The 19,251-nt window shown below is 43.5% G+C and overlaps 1 protein-coding gene across 1 annotated transcript; it reads left to right on the top strand.

Moving 5' to 3' along the window:
- Positions 1-981: 981 nt before the first annotated feature.
- Positions 982-19,014, top strand: LOC306942260 (phospholipid phosphatase 2-like). Its single transcript, XM_079528062.1, has 6 exons — positions 982-1,341; positions 14,085-14,236; positions 14,629-14,891; positions 15,638-15,695; positions 16,099-16,275; positions 17,557-19,014. Exons 1-6 carry the CDS (start codon positions 1,281-1,283, stop codon positions 17,698-17,700), a joined length of 855 nt encoding a protein of 284 aa, XP_079384188.1. The 5' UTR covers positions 982-1,280; the 3' UTR covers positions 17,701-19,014.
- Positions 19,015-19,251: the final 237 nt, after the last annotated feature.

Below are 19,251 nucleotides of genomic sequence, written 5' to 3' on the forward strand. Positions count from 1 at the left end.
ATTTGGCAAAGAGTTTTGGTGTACTATATTGGCTTTGGCGAAGAGTTTTGGATGAAAAAAGCGTGTAGTGTAGCGTGAGTGTAGTTGTAGCTCAAAGAGATGGCAGGGAGGGAGTGAGTAAAGTGGGGGTACAAGAGGAAGGCAAAGGCAGGATTATTTACCTGAAACCGGGAGAACCACAAAACCTTCCTCATGTGCTTGTTAAATTATTATCAGTGGAAGCTGCAGTCTCGTAGTCTTATGCATTAAACACACATGTCATAAGGGCTTAATTTATATTTTTAGATGATATATATTTAGATGATAATGTGTCATCTTTCAAAACAGTCCATTAAAGTGGACTGTTTTGACTTTACTGATTGTAGGCCTATAGGCTACAATATTCAATGAAGGCTAGTCTAAATATTAGATTAATTGAAAATGGAGGACCCTGATGTAAACAAGTCTTAGTGCTTTTTCTGCTTTTATCCTTTAGCAGTTATTTTAACTCACCTATTCTGCTTTTCAATCAATCAATTCGCCATTGATTTTATTCAATCATAATTCTCTCTGCCAACACCCCCTCGACCCCCCCCCCCCCCCACACACACACACACACACACACACACAAAGGAACACAAAACCTCTGAATTTGACTGATGTCCTACTTCTACGAATATAGGCCTACAGAGTCAGACAGTTGCATATGTGTTTATGCAATTTGTCAATTTGTATTTAGCATTTTGTCAAAGATTGAAATCAATCAAACGATTGATTGTTGTGTTTGGCACATAGCCTACTACTTTATGTTGGAAAGCTTGGAAGTTGGAAGGAACCAGACTTTGTCATCCCTCATCCAATGAACTAATACCTCGCAGGAGACAACTCTTCTTCTTTTCGACTTGGTTTACCTAATCTCTGACAAGTAGTAGGAGGGATCTCTCTCTGGAAGCTTAAAGGATCTGTCAAACGTGGGTGGGGGAGAGTAAAATGTGCGGACACGGACAACACGCCACGGCCCATGTCTGAACCACCACCACATACCACCACCACATTTCTGTGCGTGAAGCAGGTCGCCGCTGCTGTGAGGGAAGCGCGTCCTCTACTGCTCACCTATAAGAATAGTAAACAGTAGGTAGACAACAGGTAGAGGAGTGGAGCCGGAAGAACGAGCAAATCGGGTTACTCTGACTTTTTATTTCTTTTCCACCTCGTTCAAATTTGGTTTGTTATGTAGGCGACTGCAGCTCCTTTTTTAATTGCGATTTATTTATGAAAGTGAAAACGGCAACACATGAACCATGACAGAGCAGGGAAAGAAGAATATGTTGATTGTAGTGGATGTCCTTTGTGTCCTCGTTGGTAAGTGAAGCCACCCTTTTCTCCTGCTATCATCAACATGGCTGAGATGTGATTTCATGCGTGTCATCTCGCTATTATCGCTTTACCAACATGCGTGATCATGCTTACAAATTATTAGACATTAGGATGCTATGTATTTTGTAAAGGCAACGTCAATCTAGGAAACTTACAAACTGCAAATTCCTTGTAGACAGACTATTTAGCCTACCGTATGGCAGTGCTGTTGCTTATTAGCTATACTAACTGTGGTTGCAACTTGCAAGCTTTCCAAAAGTGACTCAAGCCACCTCCTGCACCTGGCAATAATAGATAATGCTTGGGCTTTCCACGTGGAAAAGAACCACCGCTACTGCTTTGCTATGGGACCCACACATAATATATCATTCATATTATGATAGTTAAACGTGGCAGTGATTAGCCCTAGTAGTAACATATTGGCTCAATGTGGGTGTCAGTCAGCTGCGTTGCTCATGTCTTGTTAAAACAGGCCGTCTTTCCCAACAACCAAATCGAGTGAGTGACATGTGTTCACCCGTTCACACCCAGAGCTGTGGTAAGAATGTTATTGATCATCATTAGTAATGATTTGTGACTGAGTTATGCTTATGTCATCAAGGTGCAGAAGTGAAGAAGATACAGTTCAGCCAGATGACGCATCTTTTTTATTGAAAGTTATTTGGCAATATGAAAAAGCGTTCATCATACATTGCTAAAGTATTTTGTGAACAACTGAGTTGTATGAGGAACTTTACAGTAGCCTTAGCCTAAATTAAGTGCCTATCTCTGTCGGATCCTGTCTGGTCTTTGTGGCAGCGGTGGCCGAACGGATAGCGGCGCGGTCTAGATACCGGAAGGTTCCCAGTTCGAACCAGCCGTCCGACACGTTAAAATTACCACCGCTGAAATGCCCTTGAACAAGGCATCAACCACTACGATGAAATGTGTTCTATGAGCAGGGCCTGGCTGGAAACAAGTTCTTGAGCTTAGCCCAGATACCCTGGGTAAATATAGATTTCATTTCATTTCATTTCATTTCATTTCATATATCTGGCGGTTATGTATTTGGTCAAAGGAAGTCGTAGGCTACAGCAACTAGCAAGGTAGGATATAAACCAAAGTCCAGGCATTGTCCTCATGGCCTCTTTTGCATTGTTCTCGTGACCTCTTTTTGTGTGTGCGTGTGTCGTATTGTCATTACTGATCTGTTCTAACTTGCCCAGGAGTTGAAAAACTGCATGTTTAGGACTTGCTTTGGGATGGACAAAGTCTTTATGCATCTTGTACCTTCTATCCACACAATGTGAGTGATAGTAGAGGTGGTAAGGATTTAAAAAAATCACACCTGTGTGAAGTGAGGGGCGCTCTTATCATCATACATCATCTCATTCTGGCCAAAATAGCCGATTTGCTCTTCTACATATGAAGTAGAGTTCAGGACAAAAAAGCAAATGAACAAGTGCAAATTAAGTGCAAATTATTAGCCTATCTATCTATCACATTTTTTGAAGTGAGCAGCTATTATTTGGCATTTAGTGTGCTTAGTTATAATTAATGCAGGTTGGTATAACATAACATTCTCACCAACTTGAATTGTGAGAAAGACAGATTCTATACAGTAGCCTACCTGTGTTTAGAAAACTGTGGAAGGTCTCCCAGAAAGGAGGTACCATTTTTCTGTGTGCGTCTGGTGTGCATGCACATCAGTTGTGGAGCCATCTGGTGAGTGACAGGGAGGAATGATAATGGATACCCTTTCCTTTTAACCTCTACCGTAACTGTGTGTGGGCACGCATGCACATGTTTGCATTCGTCCACTTCCGCACATACAAATAGTTCATGTGGACATGAATACCCAAAGTCCCAATCTCTGTGGGATCCAGGGTGAAATTATTGAAACGTATCCTCTGTATTTGTCTGTTCATTCAGTCTTGTTTACCTAAAAAATAAAAAAATCGATTGAGCTAATTTACAATGAGAATATACTGTACACATCACATAAAACCATAAGAGCTGAGCAATACTGACATTTATGAGCAGTGGGCGCTGTGTAGACACTGAGCAGTGCCTAGTAGTATTGTTTTATTAGTAGTATTTACATTATTACTTTTATATTAATGTTATATTGTCAATAAAATCATTTTTTTTTTGCCAATATCCTCATGGCTTTGAGAATCGCTGGTATAATGCTGTATGTCCCTAACACGAAAGCCTTTCAGTGTAGTATGTATGGTAAACCCGCCTGGGTCATAATTTGTCTCAATATCCCTAGCACATATCTTAATAAAAGAAAAAAGCCATAACGGCGGGGTAAATCAAGATGATTATGACCCAATCAACGTTCCGTAAGCAGGAAACTGGAGCACATGACTCAAGGAAACCCATGTGAAGAAACTCCACACAGAAAATTGTTTTATGAACTAAAGATTTAAGTTCCCAAAAATGTTTTTGTAATTGGTTTTAATTTGATCCCCTCAGTCATATTGTGATGTCACTTCTTGTTTGATTGGTACATATAACTATGACTAGAGAAAATAAAACGTGAGTCAGACATTGTACAGGATTACACACGTCCCGTCATTTCAGTTAACTTTTTTATGTTTTTGTTACTTTTTTCTTTTCACCTATAATAACACGCCGGAATTGGGGTGTGTGTGTGTGTGTGTGTGTGTGTGTGTGTGTGTGTGTGTGTGTGTGTGTGTGTGTGTGTGTGTGTGTGTGTGTGTGTGTGTGTGTGTGTGTGTGTGTGTGTGTGTGTGTGTGTGTGTGTGTGTGTGTGTGTGTGTGTGTGTGTGTGTGTGTGTGTGTGTGTGTGTGTGTGTGTGTGTGTGTGTGTGTGTGTGTGTGTGTGTGTGTGTGTGTGTGTTGTTTTCTGGGTTTCCTCACTGTGGCAGCAGATTGATATGGATGGAATGTGCTGAGCTTCCAAATTGTAACTGATCTCTGGAGCATACTCATTCTTTTATTCCAATCCCCTCCCTCCCTATGACACTGTCATTCTCTTTTGTCTTTTTTTTTGCTGTACTCTTGTCCCCCACTGCTCTGCCCTTTATGTAACTCTGTCCCCATATAATACTATTTTCTCTATCAGTGTACGTCTACACTCTATTTCGTGTGGCCGAAGAAAATCCGGGTTATTTTGGCTTAATTTTGGGGTACCCAGCCTCCCAAAAGAGAGAGACAGACTCGGACAGTCTCTGTGCTTGGCAGGCAACACAGCAGGCACTGTCTGCAGTGCAGACAGCAGACCAGAAGCTCTCAATGTTTTAACCACCAGTAAGACACCCTGAGGACAAGAAGCGAGGGCAAGGTCGGGTGCACACATCCACCTGGGTGAGCGCTGGCGCTTTGGCATGGGGGGTCAGATCAACATATGGAATGAATTCTGTACTGGCCATATATGGAGCGTGTCTTGGTTGTACAGGGCTTAATGAGGTCAGATCAACATATGGAATGTCAACAGGTCAGCTCCATATATGGAGATCTAAGGGTGGCAGCGGGGGCAGTGTCTTGAGTTTACAGGGTTTGATGAGGGCCCAGGTAGGGTAACTCTAGTTTTCGCTGGCTGCCGGGGACAGGCAGCTGCACTAATAACTTTGGGGCGGGCCCGTCTAGAGCTTGAATAGACAGGTATTGGTCTAGGGAGACATCGAAGAGGAAGGATAGATGGGGAAGGATCAACATATGAAATGTCAGAACAGGTCAGCTCCATATATGGAGATCTAAGGGTTTGACGTCGGAGGTAGAGTTGCTGGCCAATATTGATGACATCAGCGATCTCCATATATGGACATTCCCATGTATGGGCTTAATATTGATGACATCAGGGATCTCCATCCCTGATGATGTCACAAGGCATGACCATATATGGTGTGGGGTGACGGACGGATGGACTGACTGACGGAAAATGTATGTTTTCATAGTAAATGCGACCTGCAGTCGCATTAATACTAAATATACAATGACTAAACACAAATCTCACTTGACTTGGATTGCAATACTTTACCCTGCTCTCTATCCATCTCTCTCTCATTCATCATCACCCGCGATGTGAATATATTTATGTCACTGCCATCTCGCTTCCTAGCTGCAGTGCTGACTCACCTTTTCTCTCATTCTTCCCACAAACCGTCTCCTTTGGCCAGGTGTCTGTTTCTCACACTTCATATATTTTTTCTCTGACATTATTTCTCTCGTCTCTTTTCTCACTCTTCTCCACACTCTCCTCCTCTCACTCGCCTGTCATCTTTGTTATCAATGCAGGCAACAATGTTTACACACACAGACGCACACTCACGCACGTTTTCACAATTGTACATAACGTTTAGACTTTTGTTACAAAGGACGGACGCATATACGCACGCAGAAACATGTTTACACCCTTGCTCATAAAGTAGTTTATAGACTTTTGACACAAAGGAAGGACGCGTTGCAGGCAGGCACACACACACACCATATGCAGGGCAGACCAACGCTAGCCTCAGAAAGACCAACGCAAACAAACACAATGTGCTCTGTTCAAGTCTCTGTGATTCCCATAGGGCTGGTCTTGCCTTATAGGGTAATTAACTGTTTCCACTTGTTTACCGAGTTCAACCGTTGGCCTTTACCCGTGTGTTATGACACATTAAAGAGCTGCAATCTCTCAGACAACAGCTGTTGCTGCTTTTTGTTTCGGGCTTGCTAAATTCATCTGTATCCATTCCTTTTCCATCTTTTAGTTTGACGATGACACCGTTTCAGTTGACGATGATCACATGGCAGCCATTTTGTGCTTATGCCATATTCTGTGGGGTGGGGCTTATGACACAAGAGCATGGTCCAGAGTCAATGGCTCCAAAGTCATTTACATCAGTGGCGTTTCCAGGAATTACATTTTGGGCAGGCAAGATGTTTTAATTCCCCCCCCGTGCACAAACAGTTTTCAAAGAGATATACCTGCCAGACAGTAGGATACAAAGGCTGAAAGGCATGCATTTGCATTCCAATAGGTGATTGAAGGTCGCGCAACGGCCAATCCGCTGTCCACTAATAGTTCTCAGGTCTTGTTTTTGTCCTTGGTTTTGGCCAGGCAGAAATGGATTTGGACAGGTGTCAGGCGTCCGCCTGTCCTCTCCTTATTGTAGATACGCCACTGATTTACATCATCCTCACCCGAGTCAGATTTGCAAGTGTTAACAGGTCAATGTCATTTTTAAGGCAGATACAGAATATGTACGTATTGAGGCTGATATGATGACCCAGTTTATATTCTCTCTCTCTCGCTCTCTCTCAAAGGCTCTGATATCCATAATTATTGAAGTGAACTCTAACTGGCCTAAAAGGCATCTTCTGTACACATACCTTCCATTCTAGGCAGGCATGCATTATTTTTTATCCTATCCCTATGTTATATTTTAAGCGTTTTAATCACTCTTATTGATTACAGTAAGAGTAGTGAAGAATCTGAAAATCAACAACCTTATCAACTGGGTAACTTAAAAGCCCATTTTGGTCCATTTTACACTCAGACGTAACCATTTGAAAAGTATTTTTTAATTATTTAAATATTTGCCTGTAATGACATGGAAATGGAAACGGGTGTGCCAGCTAAAAGCGGTTAAACCAACACAAGTAAATACGAAAGCTGTGAGCTTGTAGATCGGCTATTTTCACTATATTTGAAATAGGGCTTATAATATATTTGAACATTTGGGTCTCAAGAGACTAGAAATGTTATTTAGTGGAGTAAAATATTTCTCTTTGAAACTCATGAGCTTGCAAACTAAAAATAAAAGTACAATACTCATGTAAATTTAGTTACAGTCCACCACTGCTTGTGATTTTACTGTGTAAAAAGCCTGCTGATTTACTGCATCCAGCCACGTCATGTGAATCACAGCAGCAACAACATGAGATTATGCCTTTGCGATGTCTCAACACTTGTATATACTGTTGTTGCACCACAGCTGGCCGGGGACACCAAGTCAAGGGACGTGGGGACACAATGAGGTATCAATGTCACCAGCTGCTCCACTTTGTCCCAGGGGACTGTTATTTATGTGCTATTTGTAACATTTTGCTGACATGTTTGAGATGCTGCTCTCCAACTCTTTTATTGACAAAATGTGTGCAGAAGTGTACATGCAGTCACGTCACACACACGCACGCACGCACGCACGCACACAGGCCATTTCTGCCAAGTATGTGTCAGTGTGAAGTGGGAAGTGTTGTTGACTTGCTCCCTTACATTCCTGTGTGAAAAGAGATGGAGGGAGTGAGAGATATATAGAGAGAGAAAAGTACCATTTGCTCAACAACTACAACTATGGTGTTTGAGGCAGTACAGCTTACATAATTCTGTCAGGGGACAATAGGGAGCATCATTCTCTTGAGTCTTAACCATTTAGATCTGAGGACAATTTCTGTTATCTCCCCTTTTTCACTTATTCGTGGCTTTCAAGTCTTATTGGAGTTCACTTCATGGAAAAGAAATACCCAAGGAATGCAGAATTACACTGTTCTTTTTCCTTTCTCCACAGAGTGGCCAGGAAAAAGAAAAAGAAACGTTCACATAAAAAATGGGCTATCTTCCAACCAAGCTGCTAAACCTTGATCAAATGGTGTTCACTTGGAAATGAGAAACCAATGGTTTTAGAAATCTTTAGAATTTGTGACTTATGATTTGACTGAGGGGCTGCCATTGTGCAGCATCCAGCTTGTCACCAGAGAAAACCTAATATTCACCAAAACCAGAGCAGAACTCCCACCACGGGACTTGGGCAATCAATTAATACAGTTGCAACCACAACCACTATATTAATGGCAAGTATTTCATACAACTTAAGTTAAAAAATTGTGAACTATCCCTTTAAAATGAAGTTTGAGGAACCACCTGGCTGCATGTTGAGCCCTTGATCAAGACGATCAAGACCCACTGGTATGGCAGTGGCTCAGGAGGTCTCTGAATTGGAAGGTTCAATCCCTGACTCCTCCTGGCTGTGTGTCGAAGTGTCCATGAAAAAGACATCAGCTCCTGATGAGTAGGTTGGTGCCTTCCACGGTTTCCAAGTTTACCATCGGCGTGTGGCTAAATATGAAATATATTGTAAAACGCTTTGGAGAAAGGCGCTATATGCAGTCCGTTTACTGTATAAATAGTCTTTTTCCCAAAGGGTCTCAGCCTTGGCGATGGGTGGCTGTGATCAGAGAGGGTCACAGTCATTTGCTGTTGTTTCCGTCTCTTGGATGTGGCAGCTTTATGACTGTGGTGATTTGGGCCAACACATGTCTTATCTCAAACACTTCAGGAACTGTTCCACTTCCTGTCAAGTCGGAGGTCATGGGGAAGTTGTACTTTTGTCCTATCCCAAATTCCACTTGTTTATTTTCTCATGGACTCTCATCGGACCCAATGCTGCTGCCACTGCCAGACACGATTGTGAAAGTGTAAAATAATAAGTTCTCCGCTTCCTTTATCTGTTCTCTGGCCATCCTGTCTTTTTTGTTTCCAGTGAGTGAGAGTGTGTGTGCGTGCGCCTCTACAAGTGTTCCATCTGAGAGAATGCTGGTTATCTGTGAGGAGCTCTATCGTTACTTGTGTTCATTTTCTTTGATCTGTCTCCTGGCATTTCTCCATCTCTACCAGCTCAGCCCAGTCTCTGGGGTGGGGGGGGGCTGGTGGATTATAAAAACATACCATGCACTCTGGAATAATACAGCCCATAAAAACAGGCTGCTCCACTAAGATAATGGGAACTACCATATCTATGGGCTCTGCCCCCAGAGCCCCCAGAGAGTACACCAAAAGAGATGGCACTGGAGCGTGGACACTATGAAAGTGGAATTGACTTCCGTGCAGGTCCTGCTGTGGAATCACGCGCGCACACACACACTGTACATGGTAATGGTGTGCGTGGCAGCGTGCGTATGCGTTTGTCCATGCACGGACGTGTGTTATTCATGCACATCTGTGTATGTGTGTACCGTGTCAAAGCGTCAAGGCCTGCCTCGGTCCGCCCACATCCCTACCACCAGGGACCTGTGTCAAACAAGCCATCTCTTATCTAAATGTTATCCTTGCACCCTGCAGAACAAACACTAATTGGTCCAACTTGAAAGAAGAGCCCAGTGCATGCTTGACCTGCTGGGAGGGAGACCGTGGCTGAACACAGTGACCAGAGACATGGGCTGGTTGACCTGCTGGGAGGGAGACCGTGGCTGAACACAGTGACCAGAGACATGGGCTGGTTGACCTGCTGGGATGGAGACCGTGGCTGAACACAGTGACCAGAGACATGGGCTGGTTGACCTGCTGGGAGGGAGACCGTGGCTGAACACAGTGACCAGAGACATGGGCTGGTTGACCTGCTGGGAGGGAGACCGTGGCTGAACACAGTGACCAGAGACATGGGCTGGTTGACCTGCTGGGAGGGAGACCGTGGCTGAACACAGTGACCAGAGACATGGGCTGGTTGACCTGCTGGGAGGGAGACCGTGGCTGAACACAGTGACCAGGCAGAGACATGGGCTGGTTGACCTGCTGGGAGGGAGACCGTGGCTGAACACAGTGACCAGAGACATGGGCTGGTTGACCTGCTGGGAGGGAGACCGTGGCTGAACACAGTGACCAGAGACATGGGCTGGTTGACCTGCTGGGAGGGAGACCGTGGCTGAACACAGTGACCAGAGACATGGGCTGGTTGACCTGCTGGGAGGGAGACTGTGGCTGAACACAGTGACCAGAGACATGGGCTGGTTGACCTGCTGGGAGGGAGACCGTGGCTGAACACAGTGACCAGAGACATGGGCTGGTTGACCTGCTGGGAGGGAGACCGTGGCTGAACACAGTGACCAGAGACATGGGCTGGTTGACCTGCTGGGAGGGAGACCGTGGCTGAACACAGTGACCAGAGACATGGTAGGGAGACCGTGGGTGAACACAGTGACCAGAGACATGGGCTGGTTGACCTGCTGGGAGGAAGACCGTGGCTGAACACAGTGACCAGAGACATGGGCTGGTTGACCTGCTGGGAGGGAGACCGTGGCTGAACACAGTGACCAGGCAGAGACATGGGCTGGTTGACCTGCTGGGAGGGAGACCGTGGCTGAACACAGTGACCAGAGACATGGGCTGGTTGACCTGCTGGGAGGGAGACCGTGGCTGAACACAGTGACCAGAGACATGGGCTGGCTGGGAGGGAGACCGTGGCTGAACACAGTGACCAGGCAGAGACATGGGCTGGTTGACCTGCTGGGAGGGAGACCGTGGCTGAACACAGTGACCAGAGACATGGGCTGGTTGACCTGCTGGGAGGGAGACCGTGGCTGAACACAATGACCAGAGACATGGGCTGGTTGACCTGCTGGGAGGGAGACTGTGGCTGAACACAGTGACCAGAGACATGGGCTGGTTGACCTGCTGGGAGGGAGACTGTGGCTGAACACAGTGACCAGAGACATGGGCTGGTTGACCTGCTGGGAGGGAGACCGTGGCTGAACACAGTGACCAGAGACATGGGCTGGTTGACCTGCTGGGAGGGAGACCGTGGCTGAACACAGTGACCAGAGACATGGGCTGGTTGACCTGCTGGGAGGGAGACCGTGGCTGAACACAGTGACCAGAGACATGGGCTGGTTTCACATTGGTTGTGCATTTTCGGTTTGTGATGCCAATTTTATCCAAGCAGCAGAGCGAACTCATAACGGATACAGAATAAAGAAGGGAATCAAACAAATAAACTAGGAAAAGTGCTCCTCGGAGCACAGGTCTCCGCCAGTCAGGCAAGTTATTGGGCCAGCAATGTTCGGAATTCACAAACCAGGATGGAATATGAAAAATCACACCCGTGTGACGTGAGGGGCGCTCTTATCATCATATGTCATCATACATGATCTCATTGTGGCCAATCACAATTTGCGTCCTCGTCTTCAATGTTTGTTTACACAAACACACTGAACTGGCCAAAACATTATCAATGGCATTTCATGTTTATGTAGGACAAAGTTTGTGTTTACACGCACACTAAAAGCTGGACATAGGATGGGCTAGTGCCCCTCAAAAACAGGCCGGATCTGTCTTGATTACTGGACTATAGAGATGTGTACCGATTGACAACATTTGTGGGAGTAAAGTTTTGCAGGAGATTAGCTGACAGAATGACGGAAGGACAGACGTACAGGATGCAAAACATAGTCTTTGCCAAGCCTGTCGGCCTGGTGGAGACGATGAGCAGACAAAGTTGGACCAGTGTAACCCTATACATTTAAGCTGATACATGTGTACTCTCTTGATGGACTGAAATTGTCTTATTTTCACAGTATACACTATAACACAACACTATAAATCACTTTAACAATATAGAGCTTTAACATTTTAGCCAAAACATAACGCGTAATGCCCTGACTGACACAAAGCCCAAATGACACGCGTGCCACTTATGCACATCAAGTTATGCCACTTTAAATATCTACATGATGGCATTTTTATTGATGTTGTTGCCATTTTTATTGATGCTATGGAACATCATCTAATATATTTACTTTCGGCCGCACATTGCCATTAAATAAGACTTGGTCTAGCAGGGGTCCTGTCTGAGACTATCTTTTTTTTTAATTTCCTTCTAATGAATGAAACATTGGAGAAATGAAATAGTTTTTCATTGCTCTGGGCCGTCTGGAAGGCCTTTGGGCCTCCGTGAGAAACGCAACTCTATGTTAGGCCTCCTATTATGGGTGAGAACTATATCCTGTGTAATCCCTAGAGAAAAGCATCTGTGTGTTCAGTGATTTGCTTGCGGTTGAAACTCGAAACCACAATTTAGTATTGGCAGGATTTCTGCCTCTTCCACTTTTTAATGTCAGTGGAGAGGACTAACACTGAGCCACGGCCAGAGGGAGGAGGGGAAGTGGGGAGGCATAATGGTTCAACAATGAGCTCAGACTTAATGGGACTGTGCGTGGTCACAGCAGGTGGCATGTCTCTTTGAGGAAGGAAACAATCTGAGAGTTTCACTGTGGCAAATCCACGACTCACAATCTGACCGAAAAATACACATCTCACACTCCAATGTCAAGCTCATTAACTGACAGCAGTACCGCAAATAGTTCTTAAAAACAGGAAAGCAATTTAAAGGCTTCAGTGTAGAAAGTTCCTGACATCAAGCTAGTAGAGCTAGGCTATTGTCCTGTTCAGATTTAAGAGACAGTTTTATGTTCGTCTGGTGCCACTGTGCCAGTCTGGACCTAAGCTTTTGTCTGGGCTCCCTCTGCGCCACTCACTCATGCTAATCGGAGAACTAGGGTTATGCAAGTATTCTAAAGTTATCCTCTTTCCCTGCCTGACCCTCCCACCCGCCCTCTCCCTATCCTCCTCTATTTGTCTTTCTCCTCACAAACATGTGAAGAAGATGGGGGTGGAGGAATTAGAAATAACAGAACCTCTTCCGTGAGAGATCAGTTTGAGGGAATTTCACATGATGACACTATAAATATATCCGAACCCTTACAGCTTGTATATGTGTGTGTATGTGTGTGTGTGTGTGTGTGTATGTATATATATATATATATATATATATATATATATATATATATATATATATATATGATACATGTGTGGTTGGTGGGACATGCATGCACACTGTATGTGTACATTGAGAAGAAAAAGAGAGCTCATTCAGCTAATTTTGTAATGTGTGTCTGTCTACACTACATTATTTGTGTGTGCATGGATGGACACCTTTACATTGAGGGCTGTACATCCGTCCGGTCAAGTTGTTGGCTCCCAGGCCCTTGACTCTGTAAATGCTGCTCCAAGGTCATAGGTCAAGGCTGTTCTGCCCAGCAGTGTATCCATGGTGACAGGAGCTTCCTCTTTGGGGGGGGGGGGGTTCTAGAGGCCAACCCTCTCTGTGGTGTTGGGTGCAATAAGACCTTCTGCTCCGTTGACCAATAGATTTGTCAGTGTCTCTGGCTGTTTCCTGAGCCCCTATGTCGTGGTAAAGTGGCACATGTCGTGACATGTGTGACTGCTCTGAGTCTGAACACCTTCCTAAGGGGCGATAGAACTGTTGCCCTGACTAGTACTGCCACTGTAGCTACCCACACTAGCCTTACTCCAATTTATCTGAGAAAGGGCCTAATAAAAGTGTTCATATTGTGCATCTTGTGCAGACAGTGTGCGGGTCTCTGCACTTGTGCATTTTTCTGAATACATTAATTTGAGCCCTGCCTACGCACCCGTCTCAGAGCCTATCAGGTTTGCATAAGACTTTGCTGCCTATTACAATGATAACAAACATCAATTCATCATTAGTGGCAGACTAGTGCTAGCTGGTGCGCTCGGCCGATAACTACACAGCAGTGCCTTTTAGTTTCACACAGGCGTTCACAGAACATCCTACTGCTGCAGAGATCCCCACTTATAATTATTATTGTTCCTTATGTGGGTGTGCCAGTAATATTCTGCTGACACTGGGCCAGTTTGACTAATGCATGACAGACAGACTTATCTAACTAGCAAATTAATGTTGGAGAAGCACATTCGATTACATCGTGCTCGCAGAACAAGAAATACATTATTGTTATTGGGTTGACCCATTTCATGAGGACATCTTTTAGTCCTTTAGCCAGCTGTACCGATTTCTGCTGCTGCGTGTCTGCGTTTACTTTAAGGTAAATCTAACAGACTCATTGTGTGTCAATGTGGAGTCTGTGTGGTGGCTGAGTTGAACCGCTGATGTTCTGTTCTTCTCCCTCCCTCTCTCCAGCGGGCCTGCCGTCAGTCATCCTCACTGTGATGTTCAGCCCCTACCAGAGGGGAATCTACTGTGATGACAAAAGCATCAGCTACCCATACAAGAGGGACACCATCTCCCATGCGGCAATGGCAGCGGTCACCATTAGCTGTTCCATACTCATTGTGAGTACCAACACCATAGAATAGTGTAATGATGAACCCGTAGTTACTGTGTACTCAGCCTAGCGTCGTCATTTACATTATAAAGCGTTTGTATTTGTACTGTGTGTAGCTCTTAGTCGGAAGAATGTGATGTGAACAGGTGTTCTGAAGTAAGTTATGAAGTAATTATTAGTCATTGGAATTGGAAAAATTGCCTCTAAAATAAACCTACTGTAATAGACCGTAAACATTGCTTCTAATGGTTAGAACCTTATTCTGACAAGAGACAAATTATTTAGGGAAATTATGTTGTGCTGAGTGTTGGGAAATGGAGGATTGCAACAATGGCATCTGTTATCACCACTCCTATGTGCATTTTTGGTGCTTACTGTATGGCCTCCAATTCACTCCAGATCACATCGGGAGAGGCATACCTAGTGTACACCAAGCGACTTCGCTCCAACTCCAAGTTCAACCGGTACCTCGCAGCGCTCTACAAGGTAGTGGGCACCTTCCTGTTTGGAGCCGCCATTAGCCAGTCGCTGACTGACATGGCTAAGTTCACCATTGGCCGGCCCCGCCCAAACTTCCTCGCTGTGTGTGCTCCAAGCGTTTGCAATGGATACACGCTGCACATCAACTGCACCGGCAACCTCCGCAATGTTACTGAGTCCAGGTATGACTTCATCACTCCATTGATTCAGAAGCAGAAACGACAGCATTAACAGCACTTTAGAGTTTTAGCTGGATTTTATAACAATAATAACTAGAAAAAGGCCACAGGTCTCCGCCATGTCCGGTAGGTATTGTAGGCCAGCAGTGTTGATGGAATATGTAATATCGGACAGATCCGTCTTGATTATATGACTCTAGAGATAATGTGTAGATTTGTGTGATGTTAGGACAAAATCTGTAGGAGTAATATAAAAAAGTGTTTTGCAAAAATAGGCCTGCTGGTGGCGCTATAATAAACCGAGAGGTTCTGCTCTGGCATTGAGGGAGTGTGTGTGTGTGTGTGTGTACAGTTTTTATCGGGGCCAACGATGCCGGAGATTAGCTGCTCACGGACGGACACACACACACACACACACACACACACACACACACACACACACACACACACACACACACACACACACACACACACACACACGGATGGACGGACAGGGTGCTATGTGTGTGGCGGGAGGGTGGGTGTGGGGTTAGGTATGGTGATGTAAAAGTGAGTCAAATGGTCTTAAAATGTATATTAAAATACTAAATGACTAGTGTACATGCTGTGACAAGAAATAGTGTGTAACTTTACTCAAGCAAGTACAATGTTATTCAAGTACTGTATAAATGAAGAGCATGGAGAAACTGATCTGTACGTGTACTGTTACTGTAGATAATGTGTGGTCTCATCTCTACCTTCCTTCCTAGGTTATCATTTTACTCTGGTCACTCCTCATTTGGGATGTACTGCATGCTCTTTCTGTCAGTAAGTGTCACATAATTTTAAAACACATTTTGCTCTTATGGATATTATTCAGTGATATCAGCTCTACGCTCTAGTGACAATGAGCTCTACGCCATGTTTCCTGTCCTAATAATAGTCGTGTCTAATAAATAAATGCCCTTTTATGTTTGTTTGTACTTAGTTTTAACCACTTGAACCCTAGCATCTCTATTCTAATGCAAGCATTTGGGGAGAATAGCATATCTACAACATTGCATCGCATTGCGAGGTTGTAGGTTGGCTATTTTCAGCGATGTAAGAGGGGAAAAGAGCTGGCCTAGTATAAAGCCCTAAGGGACCCCAGTCAATTACGGTTTAGGTGGTAAAATCACTGATTTGTATCGTGCCGTATTCAAAACATGGGTGCATGTTTGTGTATGTCTAGCTGTATGTACAGGCGCGCATGCAGGGCAAATGGACACGGCTGGTCAGACCCACCATCCAATTCTTCCTGATGGCATTTGCTGTGTATGTTGCATACACACGTGTGTCTGACTACAAACACCACTGGAGCGATGTGCTGGTGGGAATGCTCCAAGGAGCCCTCATCGCTGCGCTCACTGTGAGTATAGGGTTGTAAATATACTGTATTTACCCAAAGGGGTTTTAGAGTCATTTATTTCAAATGAATTTAGATCAAATATTGTAACTTGTAAAGGCATTTTATTGTGCTTTTAGCCAAAAATGGTTATTGGAGTTATCTAAAACTATACTTAAAACGAGTTAAACAAGTAAAAAAACTGAAAACAAAATGTACTGCTAACTGAAACTATTATGATATGTACATAAAAAACTAAAAACTAAAATGGCATACAAATAGTGTTTGTGAATGTTTGTCAACACAACAAGCATGAGGAGGAAACAAAATTCATGCCTCGGGTGGTCCGCGATCCTCCCACGATAGGATTGCTTATCCGTAAGCTAACTTCAGTTAAGGCCCAGGGTAATTTTTGCCCCTTGAATAAGGCTCCTCACTGAAACGGACTGAAACAATGCTGGCAGTCAATGTGTTAAGATGTCTACAACTCTACATGCCTGTGGTGTATTACACAATACTTATTCTGAACTTGTTAAATCTTGCCCCTGACACATAACCGCCATAGTATAATAAAAATCGAATAGTGAAACTAATAAAAACTAGAATGTGCTCCTCAGAACACAACCCAGGCTGGGTTGCCTACCCAGGGCTGTGTCAGTCATGGCCATGGGATATAGCCATCAGGACATGAGTTTATACGACAGAAAATTGTGAGCCCCCCCCCTACAGCTATGGAGGTTATTTGATTTTTCATTTTATTTATCAAATCCTTTCGAATTGTTTTGAATTGATAAAGTTGTGATTTTCATTACATTTATTTTTAAATATTTTGATTTAATATACAATTTAGGCATTTAGCAGACGCTCTTAATCCAGAGCAATTTACATTAAGCAAGAACAAAAAGGCATGGCAATATATCATATACATACAAAAGTAGTTATCATGAATCATACGTTAAGCTAAGAACGTAACAGTGGAATATCTATATAATGAAACTATGCATACATGTATACTAGTGCTAAATACTACATAGAATGCTATATCGAAGTTAATTATATATATATATATATATATATATATATATATATATATATATATATATATAATGTATGATGGGTCCCGATCCACTGGAAACATTGGTTTAGACTGAGGACCCTCAATGTGATTCAAATTAGATTCTTTAGAAGTCTTAAATTGGTCCACCCGAACCGAAAATACCTGGCCCTATACCTCCATGGGATCAAGCACCATGACATGTGTCACTGCTATGGTGTTGTTACTCCTCTCCTGTCCTCTCCTCTCAGGTCCGTTATGTCTCAGACTTCTTTAAGCAGCGGCCCCTTCACTGTACACGAGAAGACCCGGCCGAGAATGAACACCTGGAGCGTAAACCCACCCCACAGGCCCCTGACTCACAACAAGGAAACCACTACAACTACAATGCATGAACACATTACTACAACTAAGAACAGCCATATGACAACGCACCGACTATGTGCACCACTAAATCTACGATAACTTGTAGATGCATAAAGACAATAACCATTAGCCTTCAATCGTGACATACTCCATCCCTGAAGATAGCCTCAGAACAGTTTTACAGGTAACAAGGCTCAAATAATCAAGGCTATACCTGTGTCTCACACGGAAAATTGCAGATCTACAAGCTCACAACTTGTCGTGCTGAGATATAGATGTAGAACAGTTATTTTTTGTGTGAGACAGCAACACACAGCCAAGTATAAATCAGGAGTCAGAGTGTGTGTGCACACGAAACGTCTCCATGAATGTTGTGGTAATGTCCAATGTGTGTGTTGAGTATATTGTGTATACCTGTAGCATTTATATAAGTTGAGTATGTTCAATATTTGACAGTGTGCAACCTTTATAATCTTTTTAATCTTTTTTAACTCCGTGTTGTCTTTATATACAAATAGTTTTAAGCTACTTGATAGTCATTTTACAATATAAACATGTCAAACTATGAGTAAACTGCCAAAGACTGCCACCACTTTTCCTACTTGGTCTGTGTCTCATAGGAGGGATGTGGGCAGTTCAGAAACCCGTCCACCAGTGACATCGTTTTTTAGAATATTTTAAAAAATATATATATTTATATTTTTATTATCATGAGAACGAAGGCTTCCATTTTCGCATTGCAACTTTTCAGGAATAGAAAGCCTACAGTATATTAGCTTGGATTCCCCATCGATGAGGTCACTGGTGCAGCCCTCCTATGAGACACAGACTGAGTAGAAAGACATTGTGCTATTTTATCATGATCATTATCATTAGTGAGGACAATTTATATGAAGATAGGTTGAAAAGTGGTGAAGTCGTCCTTTAAACATCCATTTAGTTACATGTGTACCCTCTGAGATAAATTAACACTGATGATCTTTAAGGTATATTAACTTTCTGCAGATTTCAAAACGATCTCTGTCCTTGAACAGAGCAACTAAATCATGGTATTAATTCCCCAATTTGTTGCCACATATACCTATAGGTTCGTTTCAGCAGTAGATGGTGGTCAGATAAGCAGTTATTTTATGAGCATAGTGTCTACACTGGAAAACAGATTGTATTTAACCTATCTACTATCCTGGTCACTTTTTTATCTTCTGTGCCTTGTCTGCATTTTACCTTGCCTGTGTTGTTGTGATGGACTGCTGAAATGGTCACATGTGTGCCATTATGTACCTGTACAGTACTAACATTTTCTATTTTATTATAACTATCTAATAAACTATTTTTTAAGTATGCATTACCACTACTTTGTTTTGAAATTACTGTTTACTTTATACTAAGCTTTTAGCTTGTGGCCGCGTCCTCACTGTGTGGAACTCACTCCCAACTCACATCAGAGCTGTCCCAATCCTCACCACGTTTAAAGCTACACACCTTCCCGGGGACTGCCCGTAAATCAGACCTCCTGTTAGTCCGACCTGTGCTGCGGGTTACAAATCACCCGTGCTGTGTGTTACAAATCACCCGTGCTG

The sequence above is a fragment of the Electrona antarctica genome, assembly GCF_951216825.1.
Source record: "Electrona antarctica genome assembly, chromosome: 18".
Taxonomy (NCBI): Eukaryota; Metazoa; Chordata; class Actinopteri; order Myctophiformes; family Myctophidae; genus Electrona; species Electrona antarctica.